We start from the raw sequence: 25129 nt of genomic DNA on the forward strand, positions 1-25129 counted from the left end.
ATGCCATTCCTCTAAAAAGAAAAGTATTTAATCAGATGGTCCTACCAATATTAACTTGTGCATCAGAAACTTGGAGCCTTACTAAAGCTTTAGAACATAAGCTAATTACAACTCCTTAACCCTCCAACTCTTGATACGCTGATGCGGAGACGAGGGAGATGGAGGGGAGGAAGACAGCACTTCCTCTTTACACACCCTCTTGGCAGGAGAGGGAGGAGGCGATGCAACACGTTTGCTCACTGCCTTCTCAGCAGAGAAGGCAGCAAACCTATCCTCCAAAACAAGAGTCCAATCCCCTAAAAACTGCCTGACATAAAGCTTCGGACGGATCCGCAATGGGAGAGGAAACATCCTGGATGGCAGTAATGATGTCACAGGAGCAAATGATGTTGACACAGAGGAGTGAGGCAGCGCAGCAGCCCCAACCGACTATACCAAAGTAGCAGGGAAAGAAGCCACTAAGAAACTGCGGTTGGCTCCAGTGTACAATCAGGTATGTTAGGTAAGGTACCAAGATGTACGGAGGTAGTGGGTTTCCCTTCTTCGGGGTTAGCCTATCCGGGTGTTCGTCCCGTCACTTTTCCTGCTCTGTTGCGACCGGACGAAAGGTCTCTATACAAGAGGAAGAACCAGTTGAGGAGGTTGGTTTTCTGCACTGGTGAAAGCGAGTATAAGTACGTATAAGAATTACCTTTATGGGAGTTGACCAAAAAGGTCTTGATTTTGGCCTCTCTAGCCACAGCAGAGAGAATAAGGGAGATGCAAGCAGTAGCCAGGATAGTATCTTTCTCAGGTCATGACATTTTTCTTTCCTACCTACCGTAATTCGTAGCGAAGTCAGAATCAGAACGGAATCCCCTTCTTAGAGCGTTTAAGGTTTCTTCTGTAGAAGAGTTCGTTGGAGGCAATCCTTTGGAAATGCTCCTTTGTTCAGTACAAGCTTTGAGGGTCTACTTGTCCCGCAGCAAAGCTCTTGCCTCAACCTAGAACCTTATTTGTGTCTCATAGGAAACCATCTAGGGCCATTTCTTTTTGTAGGAGGTTATTTCTAAGGCTGCTCTTAACCTGTCATCTGTGGCTGCTAGTGATGTTCGAGCCCAAGAGCGCACAGTATTAGGGGTATGGCGACTTCTTCGGCATTTCTGAAGAATTTCTCGGTGTTGGCTATCCTGGAAGTGGCAACTTGGAAGTTGGTTTCGGTCCTCATGTCTTTTTATCTAAAAGATGTTAAGTTTTCTTCTGAGAAGGGTTACTCGCTAGGGCTGGGCCCTTTTGTTGTGGCTAATGCGATTTTACGATAATTCCTTAGCATAAGAGGATAGGTCCCTTACAGTCTCTTCTAGTTAGGTTTTCCATTAAGGTTTCACTGTCATGAAAGGTAGGCAGATCGCGCACAATCTTCATCTGCAATGAACAGCTGAGATCCCAAAGGTTCCGCTCTTGCAACTTCTCCTCCACACATAAGAGGCTAGACAGCCACATGGGAGGCTTCAATTCCCTTCCATACATGAGAGGTATAGAATACCACATAGGAGGTCAGCTTGACAGAGACGAGACCTGAATTACAAGACTGATGTTGAGGTACTCTCTCCGCTTGCACTCTCATCTGGCGAATTGGGGTTAGATTGATCCCACCTCCAATTAGGTGTTGTTAATCGGGCTAATTCAGGTGTTCAGGAAGTGTGTTGCAATATGAAGTTTTCATAATAAAACTAATATTGTAATACTTATCTGAACACCTGATTGACTCCCACCCTCCTCCCCTCTTCAATTAATTGTGAATAATGCAATTGGTGAGGGGCCCCCCCTCTAGCAGCCGGTAACAGTGGTAGTGATGGTAGCCCTGACAGTTAAAATTACCCAATTCATGGGTAAGTCTGTGGGGATATAGTTCGGGCCGGTCAGTGACCAGGGGTAATTCAGGTGTTCAGGTAAGTTGAGTGGGCCCCCTTATTTGCATTTTCCGAATTCGCTGACTCATGGATTCGCGGATTTCTCTCTAGACCATAGCTACCCATTATTTGCAGGAAATTCGCCTATTCGCCAGTTTTTCCTATGATAAATAATCACTAATTAGTGTATTTTGATGTTATTTTCATGACTGAATACATTTTTATGATACAAAAAATGATTGACTAATTTTCAAATAGTATTAATATTGATCAATACTGTATTAGTAAGTTTAATAAAATTAAATAATAATTCTCTTTCTGTTACAGAGATGTATGTTTTTTTGTATGATAAATGAATGATTTACTAATTTTCAAATATCAATATTAACCCTTAAACGCCTATTGGACGTATTAAACGTCGACGAAAATCGTCTGTCAGGTGCCTAACTGACGTATGGTACGTCGACGCAAATTAGTTTTTTATACGTGCAACTTACCCGGCAGATATATACTTAGCTATAGACTCCGTCGTCCCGACAGAATTAAAAACTCGCGGCACACGCGACAGGTAGGTCAGGTGATCTACCATTCCCGCCGCTGGGTGGTGGTATCTGGAACCATTCCCGTTTTCTGACAGATTTTCTCTGTCGCCGGGGCCGGCAACAACTGTTGTTGGTTCCTCCTGCTTGGAATTCTGCTCGTTCGCCGAGAATTTGTTGGATTGATTTTGGTGAAGTACTCTTTTTTTTTCTCTGGCTTGGCATACGCTTGTTGTGGACTGTTTTAGGAATTGGATTAGGTATTTTCTGTCACGATGGCTGACGTTAAGGTAACACCTATGTTTAGGGTGTGTGCAAGGGACGAATGTAGGACTAGACTGCGGAAAGCAGAGATAGATCCCCATACAATTTGTGTTAAATGTAGAGGTTCTGAATGTTCTTTTGATAAGACTTGTGCTGAATGTGAGGGACTGACAGAACAAGAATGGAAGGATTTATCTGCTTATATCAAGAAAAGAGAGAAGGATAGAGCTAGGAAAGCTTCCGCAAGAAGCTCAAGTAGATCTTGTTCTTTTGAACCCGAGTTAGAAACTAACAAGGTAGATGATAACTTTTCTCCCATAACCTCAGCCCCTTCTCCCTGTGTTGAATCTAATGATTCATTTTCAGAAAGGGAGATTATGAGATCCTCGATCAGGGAGCTACAGGAACAGCTAAAAGCTATGGAGGCTAAAGGTAAGAGTGTCAGTGAGTGCAGTGACCCCAGTGCAGTGGAGGGGGCGTCTGATCGGCTCCGCATTGCTCCTAGGCCTAGACCTCTTTCAAACTCCCAGGACCAGGGGAGGAGGAATGTCAAAAGCCGCAGGGAGGATGTGGAGCATCCCCAACGATCAGGCGTCCCTTCGGCAGATCCTGAAGTAGCGACCCAGGCTGCCTTGGATAGCCGTAGAAAAGGCATCCTGAAGGAGTGCTTTTCTCCTCGTCTAGGCGTGGATGGAGCTCTGCCTCTAAGTCTCGTCCTTTGAAGAGATCGTGGGTTTCGCCGAAAGGAGACGCTCTTGATTCGAGCCCTGAGCGCTTCCCTGAGGATTTTCCTTCTAGTAGTAAGAAGGCGAGAAGACCGTCTCCAGCTCCTCAAGATCCTACTAAGCTCTTCCTGCTTAACCTGCAAGAACAGTTGTCCTCCCTGGTAGGCACTCTCCATAAGGATTCTTCACGAAGGAAAGACGCCTCCCTTCCTGTGAAGAGATCGAAGTTTTCCTCTACTAGTAAGCTCTCTTCTCCTTGTAGAGGAGACGTATCTGAGTCTAGCAGGTGCTAGAGAGACTCTCTCGATCTCCCTTTAAGCGCTCCTCACCTCCGTACAAGAATGCTCCGCACAGACAGCTCGAACCCCTTAGGAGCTCTTCTTTTCGCAGTAAAGTTCCCAGCAGTAGCCGCTCTCAGAGGAGATGCTCAGCTACAGTTTCACGGAGAGATCAGGAGTCGGACTCCTCTACTGATGACCATGGCAGGCGTCAAGAGCCTATCAAGAGCCAGGATCTTGTCAGGCACCAGGAGTCGAGTAAGCGCCAGGAGCCTTTCAGGCGTCAAGAGCACATCAGGCGCCTGGTGACTAGTAGGCGCCAAGAACCTAGTAGGCGCCAAAGCGAAAGCCTCCTTGCTGCTGAACTTCTTGAAAATGCGTTCTCCTTTCCTTTATATTTCTTTGCTATGAAGCAATTACCATCACAGCGTGTGATTCAAAAGTTTTCGCCTAGCAGGCCTATAACTATTTTTCCGCGAATTTAAAAAAAAATGATATTGTTAAGATACAATAAAGTTTTATACATACTTACCTGGCAGATATATACTTAGCTATAGACTCCGTCGTCCCGACAGAATTCAAAACTCGCGGCACACGCGACAGGTAGGTCAGGTGATCTACCATTCCCGCCGCTGGGTGGCGGTATCCGGAACCATTCCCGTTTTCTGACAGATTTTCTCTTCCACCTGTCTCCTTAGGGGAGGCTGGGTGGGCCATTAATCGTATATATCTGCCAGGTAAGTATGTATAAAACTTTATTGTATCTTAACAATATCATTTTTATACATGCAACTTACCCGGCAGATATATACTTAGCTGATTGGCACCCTTGGTGGAGTGTAAGAGACACCTAAATACACACAATAATTAAAAAATAACAATGGGAAACAACAATTGTTGTAGGATATCAATCCTTGGTTCTCACCTGTTTGGGCAGAAGACTTCATGATTACTGTCATTGAGCCTGCATGCCTCAAGAGCTTCAGCGAGGTAGAGACCTATAACTGAATAGCCCTTCTGGATCATGTCAATGGGGGCTAGCCCACTTACGCGACAGAGCCCTGACCTGTATCATATCAATGGGGGCTAGCCCTCTTACATGACAGAGCTTTAGGTTTTACACAATACACAACGAGGAGACCACAAGTTAATCCCGACCACCTGACCATCCTAACCATGTTAGATCTCGGAATTGAAAGGGGTTACTTCCTATACCCTCTTCCAATCGACCATAAAATCCAAACACCATAACGCTAAAAAGACATTAACTAAACTAATTAGGATTAACCTCAGCTCCTCCTCCCAGCACTGAATCCGCGGAAATGTACGCTCCGAGTGAGAAGCACTTCTCATATCATAAGTAACTCTAACATCTCTTAGGTAGTGAGAAGCGAATACCGAGTTACACTTCCAATATGTGGACTCTATTAGAGCTTGAAGAGACCACATCTTGTGAAACGCCATTGAGGTTGCTATGGCCCTCACTTCATGTGCCTTCACTCTGAGGAGCTTAAACTGTTCATCACCACAAGCAAGGTGCGCTTCCTTAATAACGTCTTTTATGAAAAACGTCAGAGCGTTTTTCGAAATAGGTCTTGTCGGATCCTTGACCGAGCACCAAAGACTTTCTTCCGTACCTCCTAATAGAGACTTTCTTTGCAAATAAAACTTGAGGGCTCTTACCGGACATAAAGTCCTCTCCTGTTCTTCCCCCGTAAGAGAAGAAAGCCCTTTCACTTCAAAGCTTCTTGGCCATGGTTTTAATGGATTCTCGTTTTTCGCTAAGAAGAGAGGGTTAAAAGAGCAAATTGCAGCGTCCTTCTTAAAACCCACTCTGCCTTCTAAAGCTTGAAGTTCACTTACCCTTTTTGCCGTTGCTAGGGCGAAAAGGAACAGAGACTTTCTTGTCAAGTCTCTAAAGGAGGCCTTATTAGATACATGTCATAGTGGTAACTCTCGCCCTCTGTTTGGGCTGGAAGTGTATGTATACAGTATATCTTTAAGGCCATTACTAAATTTTATGGTAAAATAATAATATACAGTACAGGCAGTCCCCGGGTTACGACGGGGGTTCCGTTCTTGAGGCGCGTCGTAAGCCGAAAATCGTCGTAAGCCGGAACGACACTTGGAAATATGCCTTAAACTAAGAAAAAGTTAGAGACCTTACCTGTGTGACATTGCAAGTAGATTGCATGATGTGTAGTGTGGTTATTCCAATGGCAAAGGATGGTTCTTGAAGGTATAATTCTTTATTAAACTCTTGTGACACTAAAAAGCACAATGTACTACACTTAATCCTTAGGGTATACACTAAACACTATACACTATATTATGCATTGCACACTTCGTAGTAGTACGTATGTATTTGTTAGATCCTGGAGTACACTAAAATCCCAGTCTGGTAGCTCTGGAAGGTAAAAGTATAACACAATTAGTACAAAATACTACACAAAGTCCTGAATACAATATGTAAATTATAGATATCAAGAGTAAAAGAGTTAATGTATGTTAATTAATCCTTACTTTTTAGTTTATAATCCTTACTTTGAGTTATATCAAGAGTAAAAAAGTTAATGTATGTTAATTAATTCCTTACCTTTAGTTTAAATTTTGCATTCATCATAACCCTGGATGGACAAAGTCTTATGTGGCCCCATAGCCTACATCATTCAGGGGGTTCTGGAATGTACAAAAAATAATTAGTATGTCAGTAAGTACTCTATGCATAGTAAGTTACATACAGTAATATGCACCATACAGTGGTTTAATATCACATATATAACATGTATAAAACTTAGTTAATGTATGTTAATTAATTCCTTACCTTTAGTTTAAATTTTGCATTCATCGTAACCCTGGATGGACAAAGTCTTATGTGGCCCCATAGCCTACATCATTCAGGGGGTTCTGGAATGTACAAAAAATAATTTTGTCAGTAAGTACTCTATGCATAGTAAGTTACATACAGTAATATGCACCATACAGTGGTTTAATATCAACTGGTATGCATTATTGTAAATGATTGGTCTACACCCCCTGTTCAGCAGGGAGTGTACAGTACCAATTCCATGAGGGACCTTGATCACTATCCCATGTGAGAGATCTTGGTCACTTTTTTTAGTATATAAAACTTACTTAATGTATGTAATTACTACTATGTATAATTCCTTACCTTTATGTTATGTAGTAACCCTGGACAAAGTTTTATGTGGCCCCATAGCCTGCATCATGGAGGGGGTCCTGGTTTTCTGTGGAATGTACCAAAAAAAGTATCAAAGTTAAGTCATGTTATGTATGTTAGTAAGTTACATACAGTAACCATACGTACAGTGGTTTATAAACATGTACATATGTACATAATCAAACTTGGTTGGAAATTCCTGTAAAAAAAGTTATGTACGTATGTAATATGTACTACTGTATGTAAAAACCTTACTGTTCATACTTTGTTACACTACATGTTACATGTGATACGTATACTTTCCTGAAGGGTTTTTTTCCATCCAAAAATGGTGCTTCTACTTGTAGTAGTTATCCCTTGATGACACTTGTAGTAACAACCTGGAGTTGTGTGAAAAATGTTGGTTCTGGAAGGAAAAAGTAACAAAATTAGTGTACAAAATATACACTACAGAAAGTTGTGAATGCATATGTTAATTACTGTAGATATATCAAGAGTACTAAAAGAGTTAATGTATGTTAATTAATTCCTTACCTTTAGTTTATATTTTGCATTCATCGTAACCCTGGATGGACAAAGTCTTATGTGGCCCCATAGCCTACATCATTCAGGAGGTTTCTGGAATGTACAAAAAATAATTAGTATGTCAGTAAGTACTCTATGCATAGTAAGTTACATACAGTAATATGCACCATACAGTGGTTTAATATCACATATAACATGTAGTATAAAACTTAATTTAGAAATTCCTTACATAACTTACCAACTTTTAGTGAGTCTCAAAGCTGTTACCTAGGTTGTGGGAGATGGAGGTGGAGGTGAGCGCATTCATGATAAGGATGCATTCCAAACCTAACTTCAGTGTGCTTTATCACAGATAACAGGCTAGGATGATGGGCAGTCTGGAATGAAGAATTAATATTAAAGGACAGTATGTAACCACTTAGGTGTACAAAATTTATTGTACGTATGCAAACATTAAACACAACTGAGAATTCCTTACCTCCAGCAAAATGAAGACATGTAGGCTATGTAGAGGTCTGGTTTATGTAAGTCACAGGTGCATGCCAATCTGGAATGATAATGTAATAGTACATATGATTATAGTATGTATGTTACGTACCATAACATGGTTATTACATATGTAATATTAAAACATTAATAAAAAAAAATGTCCTTACCAAATTCTAGTGGTTGGCTTGCTTACTGGGATGGTCATATGGTACATGAGAGTGGGTGGCTGGGCTATGGAGTGGGATGGGCAGGTGCTTGGGAGTCTGGAATGATAAAAAATATATAAAATGATAGTTACTACTACTGTAACTACTGCACATGTTATTACTGTTTGACATATGTAGTGTGTAATACGTATGTTCAATATAAAAAATGAAGAATTCTTTTACCTGAAGGAATGGGAGAGGTGATACTACTCGTATCAACTGATTTGGGGCTCTTGGGGAGGTGATACTTGTATCAACTGATGAGGGAACATCTACATCTGGAAAGAATGATAGGGTACATAAATATATTATAAGGTGGATGTAATTGTAGCATATGTACACTTTTAATAAAATTTCTATTAGCATTTATAAAACATTTTATACAAATTTGTTAAGGATTTCCTTACTGATGTATAGGGCGAGGCATCAAACCATGGAAAGGCTCAGGGTCATCTGGGTCACTGTCACTATCAAAGGGGTCTGAAATGGAAAAAAAAAAAAATAATAAGGTTATGCAACATCAAACACATTGTACCACTATGTAAGTTAGTGTACGTATGTATGTAGGGTGTAAACAATTTCCAACATGAAAATGAGAAAAATGAAATTGCTTACCTGATTGTACACGTGCAGGTGGGCGGGCTGATACAGAGGGTCCAGGTACAGGGGGATCTGGAACTGTCACAGGTAGTACAGGGAGATCTGGAACTGTCACAGTAGTACAGGGAGATTTGGAACTGTCACAGGTAGTACAGGGGGATCTGGAACTGTCACCACTTCTGCAATAAAATTACAAATGATGAAAATTAATGAAGTTACAATTTACTCTTACATTTAGTTGTTACATTAAAAAATTAACACATTTTTAATATGTACACTATGTAAACACATAAATTAGTAAAACAGTTCAGAATTCCTTACCAGGACTAGGAGTGGGAGGTGGTGGTACTGGAGACTTGTGAAAGAAAGTGTCAAGCCTGGACTGCACACTTCTCTTCGTCTGCTTCTCCTTCAGGGTCTCCTTGTAGAAAAGTCACCAAATCCATGATTCCTCTCTTGATTTTGTCAAACCTAGAAACGTTAGGGTCTTTCTGCCTCAAAAGAAGCCAAGGCTCTCCGATGAGTAAAACCCTCTGACAAGCCTTTCACAGTTAATGACCTGGGTTTTGGCTCTGGTGCGCCGCCTCTTCCTCAATCATTTGTTGTTCAAGTTCTAGTAAGTCCTCTGCAGACAATTCCTCTCCATGGAAGCCAGCAGCTCTGTTACATCATCAGGTTCAAGATCTAGTTGCAGCCTCTTGCTTAGCCCTACGATCTTCCTCGTCACAGTCTCGACGTCTTCTGCCTGGTCAAAGCCTTCAAAACTGTGCACAAACTGTGGACACAGTTTCCTCCAGGCCCCATTTAAAGTGGTCGTCTTCACCTCGTCCCAAGCACTTGCAATGTTCTTCACTGCATCTGCAATGTTGTAGCCCTTCCAGAATTGCTTCAGTGTCAACTCCTTGTTAGCTTCTATGGCCCTCAAAGCAAAACGTATGGTCCTTCTAAGGTAGTAAGCCTTGAAATTTGAAATTTAGCTATTACTCCCTGGTCCATTGGCTGTATCAGCGATGTGGTATTGGGTGGGAGGTACACCACCTTCACATTAGGATGCATGTCGCTCAAATTTGAAGAGTGACCAGGGCATTGTCCAGGACTAAGAGGGCCTTAAAAGGCAGACCCTTCGAAGTCAAATACCGCTCCACTGCTGGCACGAAATGGTCATTGAACCAATCTTCGAAGACCATTAAGGTAACCCACGCCTTCTTGTTAGATTTCCAAATCACAGGGAGTTGACTCTTGAAAATGCCCTTGAAAGCCCTGGGATTCTCGGCCAAATACACCAGCAAGGGCTTCAGTTTCAAATCACCACTTGCATTGGCCCCCAAACAGCAAAGTCAGTCTCCTCCTTTCCAGCTTTAATGGCCAGGTGCTTGACTTCTCCTCCTTGGAAAGGTACGTTCGATTTGGCATTCTTTTTCCAAAATAATCCAGTCTCATCCACATTAAAGACTTGGTCAGCCGTGTAACCACCATCCTTAATTATCTCAGCCAAACCACCTGGAAAACTTTCTGCTGCTTCGCTATCAGCACGACTAGCAGCTTCACCTTGCAGCTTCACATTATGCAAATTTGCACGAGCCTTAAAACGGTTAAACCAACCTCTACTCGCGGAAAATTCACCACCAGCACTGCCTTCGCCAAACTTTTTCACTACTGCCTCATGCAGCGCTCTAGCCTTCTCCTGGATCACACTTAAGCTCACCGGAACACGTCGCTGGTTCTGGTCCTCCAGCCAGATCATGAGCAATTTCTCCATTTCAACAATGCTCTGGCTACGTTGCTTCTCGTTTATCACCGTTGACTTCATCGGTGCAGCATCCTTAACGTGCTTCAGAATACGTTCCTTATCCTTCACAATGGTTACCACCGTGGTCCTGCTCAAGCCTAATGAACGGCCTATTTCGGTGTTAGTTTCTCCCTTCTCCGAACGCTTTATCACGTCATATTTGACCTCCATCGTGATGACCTTCCTCTTCTTGGATGAACTATCATCGGAGGAAGTACTTTGGCGTTTAGGAGCCATTGTAAATTAGCGAAAATGGCAAGGAATTTCAGCAACGTCTCAGCACACAACCTAGTGGAATGCAGGCAGGCACGCGATTGAAGTGGCGTCCTTTCGTATTGTTACGCTTGGCGTCCTCCCGACCGTCCGAGGTCGTTGTTCGGTCAATTTACCATACAGTTTAATAGCGTTAATTAATTTATGCACCTCCGCTCAAAACTAGTTCTGCATATGAGGTATCGTTAAAAAGCATAACAAAAACGTCGTAACCTTGGAATTTGTGTTGTAATCTAACCAGAAACTTAGTTTTTTTAATTATGTACTGGAAACAAGCAATGATTTTTCATTATATTTGCGCTTTTGGACTGTTTTAAACTGCGCATCCCAAGCTAGTGTATTCATTCGCCCGCAAACTAGTTCCGCATATGCGGCGTCCGTCAGTAAAAAATTAAAAAATACGAAAAAAAAAAAGTGTCAAAAATCATCATAACCTCAAAATTTTTGTTGTAATGTAACCAAAAACATATTTTTATTATGTACTGTGCTAAACTATAAAGGATTTTTATCATAGATTTTTATTATGTACTGTGCTAAACTATAAAGGATTTTTATCATAGCATGCGTTTTTTAAAAGCGTCGTTAACTCGGAGCGTCGGAAGCGTCAGCGTCGTAACCTCGGAACAAGCGTCGTAACCCAGGACGGAATTTCCATTGAATATTTAAGAAAAAGCGTCGTAACCTCGGAACGTCGTAAGCCGGAACCGTCGTAACCCGGGGACCGCCTGTACTACTTTTCAAATAATATTAAGTTTAATAAGATTTTCTCTCTCTCTCTCTCTCTCTCTCTCTCTCTCTCGTCTCTCTCCTCTCGCTTCTCCTCTCTCTTCTCTCTCTCTCTTTCTTACGTATGTTTATTTGCTTTGTAGTATAAATAAATGATTTACGTTATAACTAATTTTCAAATATTAATAAGATTAATAAAAATGGCAATGCCCAGTCTTTTTATCCACTTGGAGGGAGGAGGACGGGGGAGTAAATGACAGTTTGATATATGAGTTGGCGGAGGGGAAGGCGTTGGAGTCTAAGAGTTATACTCTCTCTCTCTCTCTCTCTCTCTCTCTCTCTCTCTCTCTCTCTCTCTCTCTCTCTCTCTCTCTCTCTCTCTATCATTAGTATTCTCTCTGTCTCAGAAATATTTCATAATTTTACTCTTAATGGTCAGATATATGATGTTGCCATTTAATGCTCTCTCTCTCTCTCTCTCTCTCTCTCTCTCTCTCTCTCTCTCGTCTCTCTCTCTCTCTCTCTCGCTCTCTCTCTCTCTCTCTTCATCTCTGTATTGGCGGTAGGTATATTTTAATGGTAAAATGTTTAAGATGACTTTGAAATGATATCAATAATATAACCTTAAAGATTAATACAGTAATAGGTTAGTAATTTTAGGTATATTTGAAGTAGGATGTTATTTAAGGTATACATTTGGTATCTGAACTTTCAAGATAGGCAGTTATAAGCATTTTTAGTGGTGGTTTTAACTATTCGTGGGTTTTAACTATTTACAGGGGTGCCTGGTACACATCCCCCGTGAATACGAGGGGAATTACAATATTAGTTTTATTATAAAAATTTCATTTTTGAAAGTAAATTGTATTTTTCATAACACTATAGAACCTGAGGACCTTATGCCATCCCTCAATCAGAACTCTGGGCCGAAAGGCAAAGTAGAATGTTTACAGCCAGGTAAGCGGGTCTCCCTGCTTACAGGATGGTAGTTATTGCCTAACCACTATGTTCAAGAGTTATAACGGCTATGTTCCAGTTTTGTGGTTATAACGGCTGTGTTCCAGTTTTGTGGTTATAACGGCTGTGTTCCAGTTTTGTGGTTATAACGGCTGTGTTCCAGTTTTGTGGTAAAGCAGTTCCTAATGTAAAGGACCTCAGGTTTTTATACTTAGGAAAAATACAATATACTTCTAAAAATTGGGATTTTGATATTGGTATTTTGTAACTGGGGGTTTTGGGTAAAATACTGTTCCATTGGTACAGCACCATCCTAATCTTTGCAAACAATATGATAAAATTTTTTGTATTTGATTAATTAATATTTTCTTTGAAGGTATCCCAAGCAGCAATACATTCTCACTTGATTTTGCTAAATATTTTTATCACAATTGGTAAATGTATTTAATTATTTGATGTTGATTCACTTTATCATAACAGCCATGCCTTTTTTCAAGCCAGCCTTTATGCAAGGACAGACAAAAAGTATCAAATAGAAAAATTACCTCAATGATTGTTATTGATAATAATGACATTGATCTTTGTCATGTGAGAGTTTGGATGCATCTGGTGTCTGCTAGGTTTTTGGAATATTGGCTATTCCAAGAAAAAATCTATGAAAATTCATGGCTTTATATGGTTATTTGGTTTTCACATTCTATCCAAAATAATTGAAGAGTATGATCCATGTCATTATGTTTGAAGAACATATGTTCCCCTTTGACTGGTAGGTGGCTTATAGTCCTAATTTCTAAAATTTATTGAATCACTTTGTTTTAATGGCCAAATTCCTATCCCACTCCTCTCTCCTTTTAGAAAATAATTAGTACAAATTTGATTGGACTGTAAGTACAAGTGTTTTTGTTGTTTGAAATTGTTTACTGTACTGTAATGTTCAAGTTCAGATTACAAAATTTATTTATATAGATAATGTACATACATTTGCTAGTGATTTGGTTATTCATCTTTCACAAAGTGATTATAGTAATACACATATTGCATTATAAGTTTCAGGAATTATTAATTGTGTTATAGATAAAAATTTATTGTATTTCAGCAATATTCTTGAAAAAGAAGGGATAACACCACTGGAAGAAATAAGTGTTGGAACAATGGTTGCAGCACGATACAAAGTAGATGGGGTGTTCTACAGAGGTGTTATTACAGAGTGTTTGGATAAGTAAGTTTTAATTCTTTTTTGAGGCTTTCATCAGTTAATGCAGGGAAAAATGTGCTGGAACCAGGAATTTATGCTAAAAGTTGTTTATTCCTGCACAAATACAAACCGTTGTTCTTTATATAGAAAAGCTCTTCAAGTATGAGCTGGAAATGGCCATTCATACTTATTGACAAGGTAGTGATCTATCAATAAGTTGGAAAGGCCCATCCCACCTGTTGGTCAGCACTCCAATCTGCTTCTGGCTGCCATTGAGCACAGACTCCTCTCTGGACTCTGCCCGACTAGGCTGTTCAAAATTTCCTTGATTAATAAACATGAGAATAAGTATGCTTGTATGGAAATTCTGCATAGATTTTCTTTGTTAGGATGTAATTTGTTTTCACCAAAGCATAGCAGTTTCTGGAATTGTTCATGAGCTGTTTATGTCATTCCCTGATCTCATATTTACTAATAATAGTTACTTGATAGGTCTGAAAGACTTAGTCACTATATCTGTTCCACATTTGACTGTGCATTGATTACTTTTTTCATATTCATTTAGAAGGGACAATTGAAATGCTTTCAGTTGGGTCATTGCTGGCTCTGGAAGTTGGTTACAGTGGTATGCACACTTAGGTTCCAACTCCTTTTATGTTTTGTGTGGTTCAGTTGGTAGCACCTTTGCCTTTCAATTGAAAGATTAAAGTTCAATCCCGATGTGAGTCAGAAATTTATATTGTAAATAGAAGGGAGAGGAGGTGAGGAGGGAGGGATGAATGGTAGCAGACAACAACCAATCGTGAGAAAAAATGGGTTCCCACATATAGAATTCAAGTACCGTACATCAAAGCAAAAACTCATGTTTTTATTTTTGTGTCTGTGACCTTCTAATGAACTAATGTTCTATTTATTTAAATATTATAGTAATGCAATGTTTCTTAAAATGTTTTACTAGGGTAATCTTCAAAATAGGCAGACTATCTCAAGAGTTCAGGAACTTAACTCTCCATATGAATATTGTTCCTTATGGGAAAATAATGTTTACATAGCATGATTTTAAATAGTGTGACCTCTCCAGGAACATAACCCTCAGGTAATTTGAGAGGCAAGTGCATTGTCATGGAATTCATAACAATAACCCTCTGGTGATCCAGTGATGCGGAACAGCAATGATAAATCTTTTGCCGTAATTGCTCTGATGACGTGATTTCTGCATCATCCGTAAATTATTTTCAGGGGGGAAAAAAAAGTCATCCGAAGAACATGAGGACTGCGCCATTGTGTGGGCAGAACTTGGACCTACAAGAAATTGTAAATAGGAAACCGATAACATTATTTATTACCGAGTAATTATGAAAAATGTCAGCATATACATGTACATGTTAAACGCCATAGTTCGGCTGGAATTTATGCATACGTAGATATTTTTTTTACGCCTGTTTTTGCATCTGTAAATAACTACTGTGTGCATGTATTATATATCATTTGAACAGCCATTATTTTTACTTTATGGTGCTGAATGGCAAAATATAGAACTATCAATGTTTCTCTATATAAATCTTTAGTGAACAATTTACTTTACTTGACAAAACAAAACTTATGTCTTTGAGCTTCAATTACTCAATTATTTACTGGGAACACCTATTGATTTTAGGTAGTATATATATATATATATATATATATATATATATATATATATATATATATATATATATATATGTATATAGAATAGATAGATATATATACATATAGATAGATGTAGATATATATATATATATATATATATATATATAGACAGATATAGAGATATAGTATATATATATATATATATATATATATATATATATATATATATATATATATATATATATATATATGTGTGTGTGTGTGCTTAAAAAAATCACAGTAGATGCACGTGACTTCTTAAATAAGCGAATCCCACAGGAAAATGATAGTCAGAAATCCAACTGCTTTCATCTTTACTAAGACATTGTCAAGGAGCTAATGAAATACAATTGGAGAGAAAGGTCTCAGTGACACAACAAGATCAAGAATACCAGATGGTTAATTGTCAAAAGGGTAAAAATTAAGAGAGATAATCCAGGATTATCGGATATCACACGGTCACAAACCTAAACAGATTTGACCCTAACCGAAATTACAAAGTATCTTTACAGTCCAAAACATGTAAAAACTGAATATATTAATTTTTTACTTATATTTATCTGCAACCTTTTTCATTATGAAAGCATCAAGTTTAAATAAACCAAGACTTAAATTTAGAACATTTCTGTTATTTGACTTGATGAAACAAGATTCAATGATGTTCCTTTTAACTGTGTCATTACATGGGATTAAGGCTCTTGCTTGACTCCAGTTAATATGATGATCTAAATCTCTCATATGTACGAATAAATGCATTCGATATTTGCCCAGTTCTCACAGAATATTGATGCTGTTTGAGACGTGTGAAAGAGATTTACCCGTCTGTCCGTAATAGACTTTATCACACTTTTTGCAAGGAATTTCATATATGCAGCCTGGAAGGTCTTTAGGAGAATTTTTTATTACTAAACTCTTGACATTAATATTACTGAAAACACATTTATGTTAAAAAGCTTTAAAATTCTAGGAATATCTGAGAGTCGTCAAACAGGGATCTGACCCTCAAGACCGTCTTTCTGCTGGCCCTGGCATTGGCGAAGAGAGTAAGAGAACTTCACGGTCTTTTCTTTGATGTTAAGCTCTCGAGGGGATGGGGATTGGTTTTGCTCGATTTCGTCAGGGACTTCGTAGCGAAGACTCAGAACCCTTCGGTCCCTATCTGAAGAGAACTCGTTACCTCAGGCCTGAGTGTCGACGCCTCTTCGTTTGCACTGTGGTTACCAAGAAAGAAGTGTCCAAGAACACTATTTCTTTCTGGCTTCGCGAGGTAATCCGGAAGGTGTACGCTTCAGACAGTACCCTTCGTCCGAGAGCCCACGAAGTCAGAGGTATTGGTCTAACCCTTGCATTCCGCAAGAAGTTTAACGTGGCACAGGTACTGAAGGTAGGGGTTTGGGCCAACCAGACCACCTTCACATCCTTCTACCTTCGGGATATTGCCCTCAGGTCCTTGGACACTTTCCTTGGGACTCGTGGTGGCTGCTCAACAAGTTGTGTAGCTTACCCAGCTCCTTTACCGGACAAGGTAGCATCTCATCCTCGTGAGACTGCATGAATGAAAGAGTGAATGAGAGTGTGACTGGCATCTCTTCCTCCTCTTTTTCTTCCCTCTCCCTGCAGGCAGAGGGTGGCGGTTGTCACCACGCTGGACAGGATGTTGATGCAGGTAAGCTATGTAACCGAGCTCCATTCTATCCCTGACATTAGGGATAGAAGCGTTTATCCGTCCCTTCCCTAACAAGGGGGGAAGTGGACACCAGTGAGATGCAAACCCAAGACTTTATATCGGCTCTTGCGTAGGACCTAGTTCTTGCTTGCTATTCATAAGAGGCACGCTTGCCTCCCTCTTATGAATTTGGTCCAGAGGTCTGACCACTGATCGTGCAGTACACACTCCGATCAGTTGGACAGAGGCTAGGCTCCCTCCCTTTGCTCTTACGACCAGGGAGGGAACCCAGGTTTGGCGAACACCAGTCTGTTCACAAGACTCAGATTCCACCCACCAATAAGTGAGTCTTCCCTATGTAAAGGACCGAGGGTTTGTATTACGTGTTGGAACAAATCACAGTTTTGAAGTAAATTGTATTTTTCCTAACTATACAAACCTGAGGTCTTTTACACATAGTCCCACCTCATGCCGAAAACATCATGGAGCTAAAAATATCAGAAAGAGCAAGCAGAGGTAGATTAATAGTACCCAAAACTATACCAGGAAAAATAAGGAAAGCACGCAGGACATTAATCCACTATGCACCAGCATCGATAATGCAGTGTCTATTCAATGCGTTGCCAGCTCATCTGAGGAATATATCAGGAGTGAGCGTAGATGTGTTTAAGAATAAGCTCGACAAATATCTAAGCTGCATCCCAGACCATCCAAGATTGGAAGATGCAAAATATACCAGAAGATGTACTAGCAACTCTCTGGTAGACATTAGAGGTGCCTCACACTGAGGGACCTGGGGCAACCCGAACGAACTGTAAGGTCTGTAAGGTAAGGTCCTGGGCCTAAAGCAAAGTGATATGTTTACCTCCAGTCGGGCGGGACTCCCGACCATCGGACAAGGAGTTACTACCAAACTACCATGTTAGAAATCTTATGAACGGTCAAGCTGGCGCTGTAAGTAATTCCCTAAGTACAGGACCTCAGGTTTGTATAGTTAGGAAAAATACAATTTACTTCAAAATTGTGATTTTTGAGCTTCAATTACTCAATTATTTATGGGGAACACTTATTGAGTTTTTAGGTTAATATATATATCTATATAATATATAGATATATATTATAGATATATATATATATTATATATATATATATATATATATATATATATAGTATATATATATATATATATACATATATATATATATAATATATATATATATAATATCTTATATTATATATATATATATATTATATATAAATATATTATATATATATAATATATATATATATATATTATAGATATATATATATATATATATATATTATATATATATATATATATATAATTATATTAATATATAGTATAATATTAATATATAATTATATATATATTATTAATATAATATATACTATATAATATATATATATTATATATATATATATATATATTATATATATATATATATATATAATATATATGATAATATATATATATATATATATATGATATATACTATATTAATTATATATATATATATAATCTATATATATATATATCTATATATATATATATATATAGATATAAATGAATTTTTATTCATCTTTCCATCACAGTTTTCACTTTTTTTTAGCATTATTTATTACTGAGAAATTTTTAAAAAAATGACAGAATATTATATACGCATTCACCACTGTAGTTCGGCTGGAATTTATACATGCATTGATAATTTTTTATATGCCTGTTTGTGCCTTTGTAAATAACTTCAGTCTGCATGTATTATATCATTCAAACGACCAGTCTTTGTACTTTATCTTGCTGAACAGTAAAATGTAAAAATATCAACATTTCTATATATAATTGATAACTAATTAGCAAACACATTCATAGTAAAATGATTGCTTTCATGTGAAAGTTCAGACATTTCCACACAATTTGTGTACAAACTAGTTATTATATTTTTCATGATTATTTAAAAAAGTATTTATATTTTCCTTAAAAATTTCATGTTCATCATGTCTTTGTTCCTACACGATATACAAACCCTTGGTCCGTTACATGAGGAATTACTTTCGGTGTAGCTGGAATTACGGCTGTTAAATTCTTGAACAAGGTGGTTAGGCAGTAACTACCGTGTGGCAGGCGGGTAGGCCCGCCTGCCCGGATGTAAACATTCCACTTTTCTTTCGGCCGTCTTCCAATGAAGACATGTTTTTGTGAGCTCTTGCTGACTGGCTGTTGATTATTTTCCTGTTGGGATCTTTCATTTTTTATGTTTTTGAATAAATATGTATATATTGTGTTTGATATTAATAATTGCTTGAATTTAATAATTAATATGCAACCCATTTTTTGTGATAGCCTTGATAGCTGCCTTTCTACTTAGTGTTAAGGATCGGTGGCAAAGGTATCCCATCATCTTTATTGTTACTTACTTTTGTCCTTTAATGTGAGAACGAGACGTATTTAACGTGAGGACGAGACATGTATTTAACGCAATGAGGACAAGACATATATTTATCCAAAATTTATGCTTATGCTTTGGGAATTATCGAGGGGAACTTCAGAGGTTTGTCCTTTGTTTTGTTTTTTCTGGTAATTCCTCTTCTCCTTCATCCTTTCACTAGCTATTGGATGAAGGTAGAAGAGGGAGCGTGTGGTGTTGGTGTTTGGGGGGGATCTCCTCTCATTTCGGAGGGCAGTGCCCTTTGATGTGAGAGGAGTATCCTTATTACTTTATATCATATTTTCTTTATTTTACAGACTAACAGTGGGGATTGTGATTACAGCAGTATATGGTTGGATAGCTCTTCGTATTGGTTATCCTAACCTTGGAATTGTACCTGTGACTTGAAGCATGCTTTGCTATTGATCCTCAAGTGTGTGTACTGATCCCCTGCTGGAAATCATATTCATTTACCACTACTATCCTGGAGGTTACGTCACTGCCCTGTGATGATTAACTATTCCTAATGGTAGAAGTCTCGCAGAATGTGGAGAAATCAAAGAGGAAGAGAGTTTGTCAAGTGTCGTCATCCTCCTCTTCGAGATCATCATATTTTCATCAGTCTCCACCCCTTCGACTCCTAAGGCTCCCTGCTGTAGAAGGAGAAGGTAGTCTCCCCCCCCCTCCTCCCAAGAAGTTTCGTCACGGGACTTCTAAAGGTCTGCCTCCTCAAACTGAGGAGGCAGTTGGGTCTTCCGTTGGCTCTCCTCTCCCGTTCCTGAAGGAACGGTAGCTGTCACACTGTCCCCAGGGCCTAGCGTGTCAGGAGCCGTAGAAACACAAACTTCGATTCGCACTTCTGCTGCCAGTCCTAGAAGTTCTGCCTCTAAGACTAGTTCCGTGTCGGGCACTCGTTCACGAGTCCCTGAGTGAACGCAAATCTTCGGATTCGCATGCATCCAGAGTCGGTGACACTGAGTCTGCCAACATCTTTATTATTACATACTTTCGCCCTTTAACGTGAGGGAGAGACATGTATTCATCCGAAATATACCCTTAAGCTTTGGGAATTACTGAGGGGAACTTCAGAGGTTTGTCCTTTGTTTTGTTTTTTCTAGTAATTCCTCTTCTCCTCCATCCTTTCGCTAGCTAGTGGACAAAGGTAGAAGAGGGGGCGTGTGGTGTTGGTGTTTGGGGGATCTCCTCTCATTTTGGAGGGTGGTGCCCTTGGATGCGAGAGGAGTATCCATATTACTTAAATCTTATTTTCTTTATTTTACAGACTTACAGTGGTGATTGTGATTACTGCAGTATATGGTTGGATAGCTCTTTATGTTGGTTATCCTTATCATGGAACTGTACCTGTGACTTGTAGCATGCTGTGATATTGATCCTCAAGTGTGTGTACTGATCCCCTGCTGGAAATCATATTCATTTACCACTACTATCCTGGAGGTTACGTCACTGCCCTGTGATGATTAACTATTCCTAATGGTAGAAGTCTCGCAGAATGTGGAGAAATCAAAGAGGAAGAGAGTTTGTCAAGTGTCGTCATCCTCCTCTTCGAGATCATCATATTTTCATCAGTCTCCACCCCTTCGACTCCTAAGGCTCCCTGCTGTAGAAGGAGAAGGTAGTCTCCCCCCCCTCCTCCCAAGAAGTTTCGTCACGGGACTTCTAAAGGTCTGCCTCCTCAAACTGAGAAGGCAGTTGGGTCTTCCGTTGGCTCTCCTCTCCGTTCCTTCAGGAACAAGAACATTCATGCTGTCCCCAGGGCCTAGCATGTCAGGAGCCGTAGAAACACAAACTTCGATTCGCACTTCTGCTGCCAGTCCTAGAAGTTCTGCCTCTAAGACTAGTTCCGTGTCGGGCACTCGTTCACGAGTCCCTGAGTGAACGCAAATCTTCGGATTCGCATGCATCCAGAGTCGGTGACACTGAGTCTGCCAACATCTTTATTATTACATACTTTCGCCCTTTAACGTGAGGGAGTTACGTCACTGCCCTGTGATGATTAACTATTCCTAATGGTAGAAGTCTCGCAGAATGTGGAGAAATCAAAGAGGAAGAGAGTTTGTCAAGTGTCGCCATCTTCCTCTTCGAGATCATCATATTTTCATCAGTCTCCTCCCCTTCGACTCCTAAGGCTCCCTGCCGTAGAAGGAGACGGTAGTCCCCCCCCTAAGAAGTCTTGTCACGGGACTTCTAAGGGTCTGCCTCCTCAAACTGAGGTGGCAGTTGGGTCTTCCGCTGCCTCTCCTGTTCCTTCGGGAATGGGAACCGTCATGCTGTCCCCAGGGCCTAGCATGTCGGAACCGTAGAAGTACAAACTTCGGTTCTCACTTCTGCTGCTAGTCCTAGAGGTTCTGCCCCTAAGACTAGTTCCGTGTCGGGCGCTTGTTTGCGAGTCCCCGAGTGCATGTAGATTTTTGGATTTGCGTGCATCCAGAGTCAGTGATGCTGAGTCCACTCACCATCATGACTCAGGCATGGGGTGGAAGAAATGAGCGAGTCACTCAGGTGACTTGTGCCTTGCCGGTGATTGCTCTTGCAGTGATTGCTCGGTTCCCAGGGGTGATGTGGCGGTCCCGCGGGACCATCCACTTAGAGACCCATCCGGTCCTCTGGAGAGGTTTCGGCTTTGACGAGGACTTGGACAAGTTGGAGGACAGTATTGGCTCTCTCCAGTCAGGTGCACCCTCAGCCCCACCCAGGCGACGGTCATGTTCGCGCGACCGTCCGGTCTCGGTGGTGGCAGACGCTTCGCCTGCCATACGAAAGTTTCGTAACCCTCCTCGGGAAAGCATTCCCTCCAGACGATGACGCTTTCCTAGACTTGTGGAGCGACCATCACTGTGGTTCACATGATGGTCCTGCTGGACCGTGCACATAGAGACCGGTGTGGGATCCCCCTTTCAGTCCTCTTGAGAGGTTCGGACCGGGACGTGTTGGAGGACGGTATCGGCTATCTCCTGTTAGGTGCACGCTCAGCCCCACCCAGATGACGGTCACGTTCGAGTGACCGACCAGTCTCGGTGGCGGCAGACGTTTTGCCTGCAGTACGAGAGTTTTGTAACCCTCCTCGGGAAAGTGTTTTTCAGATGGTAACGCTTTCCCAGACTTGGGAGCGGCCATCACCGCAGGTTGATGGCTGCCCGTGACTCGCTTCTCCCACTAGTTCCGCTAGCAAGGTGAGCGAGAGCGTCTAGTCTTCCTCCCCATTCCCTCTCTTCCATTGACTACGCCGGGAGGGGGAAGGTGAATGAGAGGGATCCTGCAGAGTGCTCTCCATAGGATTTAGCGTTGGGGGACTGCGTTCCTGGAGGGACCTTAGTGTCCTACCAGACGTACGTCCACATCGTTGAGGAAGGATCTTATATGCCTGTTCCTCCTTGATTTCTGCGGGAATTGAGGAGGGCCCTCACTCAATGATTGTCTGACAAAATTCGGAGGGTTTCGCCAAGCGCTTAAAATTCTTCAGAATTTCTAGCACTCTCCAAGTGTTTTGGTCTTCTACGATCTGGAAACACTTTGGCAAGATGAGAATTCCCGATATTTGTTACTACAATAACCGGGAATCTCGCTGAATGCTCGAATTCCTTGGAATTTCTGGCGTTCTCAGAGTGTTTTGGTTTTTCTGTAATTTCCAAACACACTGTCGAGACAGGCAATTCCAGTAATTGTTATTACGAAAGTTGGGAGTCTCGCTAAGCCATTAAATTCTTTGGAATTTCTAGTGTTCACAGGGTGATTTGGTTTTCTGAGGTTTCCAAATACTCGGGCAACTGGTATTCCCAATGATATTGCCCGTGGAAGTGCTGCTGCTCCGTCAGGTCCTCCTTCCCAGGTCACGCTGGGGCCTGCTGCTTTGGCAACTGCCGCAGCCCTGTCCTGAGGAAGTTGGCGAAGAAGTCCAAGAAGAAGCGGAAGGTGTCGTTGTTATCTTCTTCGTCTCTGTCTTCGTCTTCATCATCTTGGTCTTCGTCGTCATATTCTGCCTCCTCCTTCACTTCTCCTTCCAAAGCTCCTGAGCTGAGGAAGAAGAAGGTGGTCTCGCCAGCAAGCGTCATCGAGTGTACGGTCACCTGCTGGTGACCATGGAGCCAGGGTCCAGGCTGCTGAGTATGCTCACCTCCAGGACCCAGGCACGGGGCGGAAGGATGATAAAGAGTCACCCAGGTGACTCTCGCCAGACCGGCGATCGCTCGCGTAGCGATCTCCTGGTACCCAGGGTTAACGTGACGGTCCCATCTGGCCGTACAAGCGGCGAGACTGGGAGGAGGTCTCCCAGGTCCCCGGGAACAGCTATGGCTGCTTCTGGGACCGTGACGCATTGTGAGGATGGTGCTCAGTCTCACCGTGTTGGTGGATGCTACCAGTCACCCGACTGTCGATCACACCAGCATGACCAGATGGTCCGCGCGGCTGGTAGCAGCTCCCCTAACGCAAGAGACTGACGCTACCGTCCTCGGTCCAGCGCTTATCTGCAGGGAGTTCGCTGGTCCAGACCTGCAGACTGGTCATCACCGCGGGTTGGTGATCACCTGCAGCCTTCACCGTCCACCGGTTCTTCCAGTAGACAGAGTGGGAGTGTCAGATCTGCCTAACCTGTCCCTTCAACCTCCTTGGCAGGATACACCAGGAGGAGCGAGGTGACCAGGTTGTATCATGAGGAGTGAGCTTCTCTCAGTCCAGCCATGAGAGCCTATGTGCCCGGTTCAGTCTTAGGACCGGACAGGTCGTACGCTCAAGTGGTTAGAGGAGATCATGGGGGAGCTGGCGAGGTTCTTCCTGCTGAAGGAAGAATGTCTTGAGAGGGACCCGGCCTGGATAGACCTGACGGTCCGTCGCCTTAGTATGTGGTCACCCTCGAGATGCACAGAAGAGCGGGCAATAACAGTCAATCCTCCTCTCTTTTTCACATTTACTTCCTGGTTATACCAGAATGAACAAGGAAATAAGAGGAATTCGGTGGAGTCTACTCTTTGGAATTTGAACCTGAGAAACTATGTTTTTGGTTCAATCCTAGGATCTTGTCGAACATATGTCAATCCGTTCAGGATGGATAGCATCGAGAGGTTTAAATGCCTCTCTAGTGCTACTGTTTTGGGAACATCCAGTTCGGCTTGAACTAGTTGTCTTCGGTATCCTGTTACCACCGTAGAAGCCTCCCTTCGGGAAAACTTCTCCTTCGCTCTCTTCATTAGAGAATGAAGGAGGTCTGCTTCCAGTCCTTATTCTTGTTCCTCGAATGAAACAGAATTAGGCTGGAGTGCGATGTACAGGAACCTACAAATATCCTAAGTATATTTCTCTTGCATCATGCTTCGAGCGTATTTTTTTTGCGCTTGATGGTTCTAGCCGAATGCATCCTTCATGGAATGGAATACCAGGCAATTCAGAATGATAACTAGTTGAGCGAGAGTGAGCGGTGTATGGCACTGCTTCAGTCAGTACTGCTTGCTCTCCGAAATACAGTGGAACCTCGACATACGAAAGTCCCTACTTACGAAAAATCCAAGTTACGAAAGCAAAGACAAAGATTTTTTTGCTTCTGCATACAAAAATAATTCAGGTTACGAAAGGGTGTATTGTAAAGTCCGAGGTTTGCCCAGACCGCCAAGAACAATTTTAAAACTCACGCGCCTCTAACTCTGTAGACTTGCCACCATCCTCCCACTCTCCCATTGGTTCCTGATGCTAGTCACTGCC

At 41.3% G+C, this 25129-nt stretch overlaps 1 protein-coding gene and 2 long non-coding RNA genes across 3 annotated transcripts in view; 1 reads left to right on the forward strand and 2 right to left on the reverse strand.

Moving 5' to 3' along the window:
* Positions 1-25129, forward strand: part of LOC135211173 (uncharacterized) — a 285675-nt gene that overhangs the window by 32240 nt on the left and 228306 nt on the right. Inside the window, exon 4 of the mRNA XM_064244376.1 lies at positions 13541-13663. Within this exon, the coding sequence (XP_064100446.1) occupies positions 13541-13663 (123 nt within the window). The remainder of the gene's footprint in view (positions 1-13540; positions 13664-25129) is intronic.
* On the reverse strand, positions 5911-6949 carry LOC135211732 (uncharacterized). The gene is made up of 4 exons (XR_010313735.1): positions 6871-6949; positions 6523-6605; positions 6295-6377; positions 5911-6105 (listed from the first exon to the last, which is right to left on the reverse strand). It is a non-coding gene; the product is annotated as an uncharacterized LOC135211732 (long non-coding RNA).
* Positions 7746-8328, reverse strand: LOC135211733 (uncharacterized). Its single transcript, XR_010313736.1, has 4 exons — positions 8283-8328; positions 8061-8156; positions 7883-7951; positions 7746-7781 (listed from the first exon to the last, which is right to left on the reverse strand). It is a non-coding gene; the product is annotated as an uncharacterized LOC135211733 (long non-coding RNA).

The sequence above is a fragment of the Macrobrachium nipponense genome, chromosome 4 (genome assembly GCF_015104395.2).
Source record: "Macrobrachium nipponense isolate FS-2020 chromosome 4, ASM1510439v2, whole genome shotgun sequence".
Classification (NCBI taxonomy): domain Eukaryota; kingdom Metazoa; phylum Arthropoda; class Malacostraca; order Decapoda; family Palaemonidae; genus Macrobrachium; species Macrobrachium nipponense.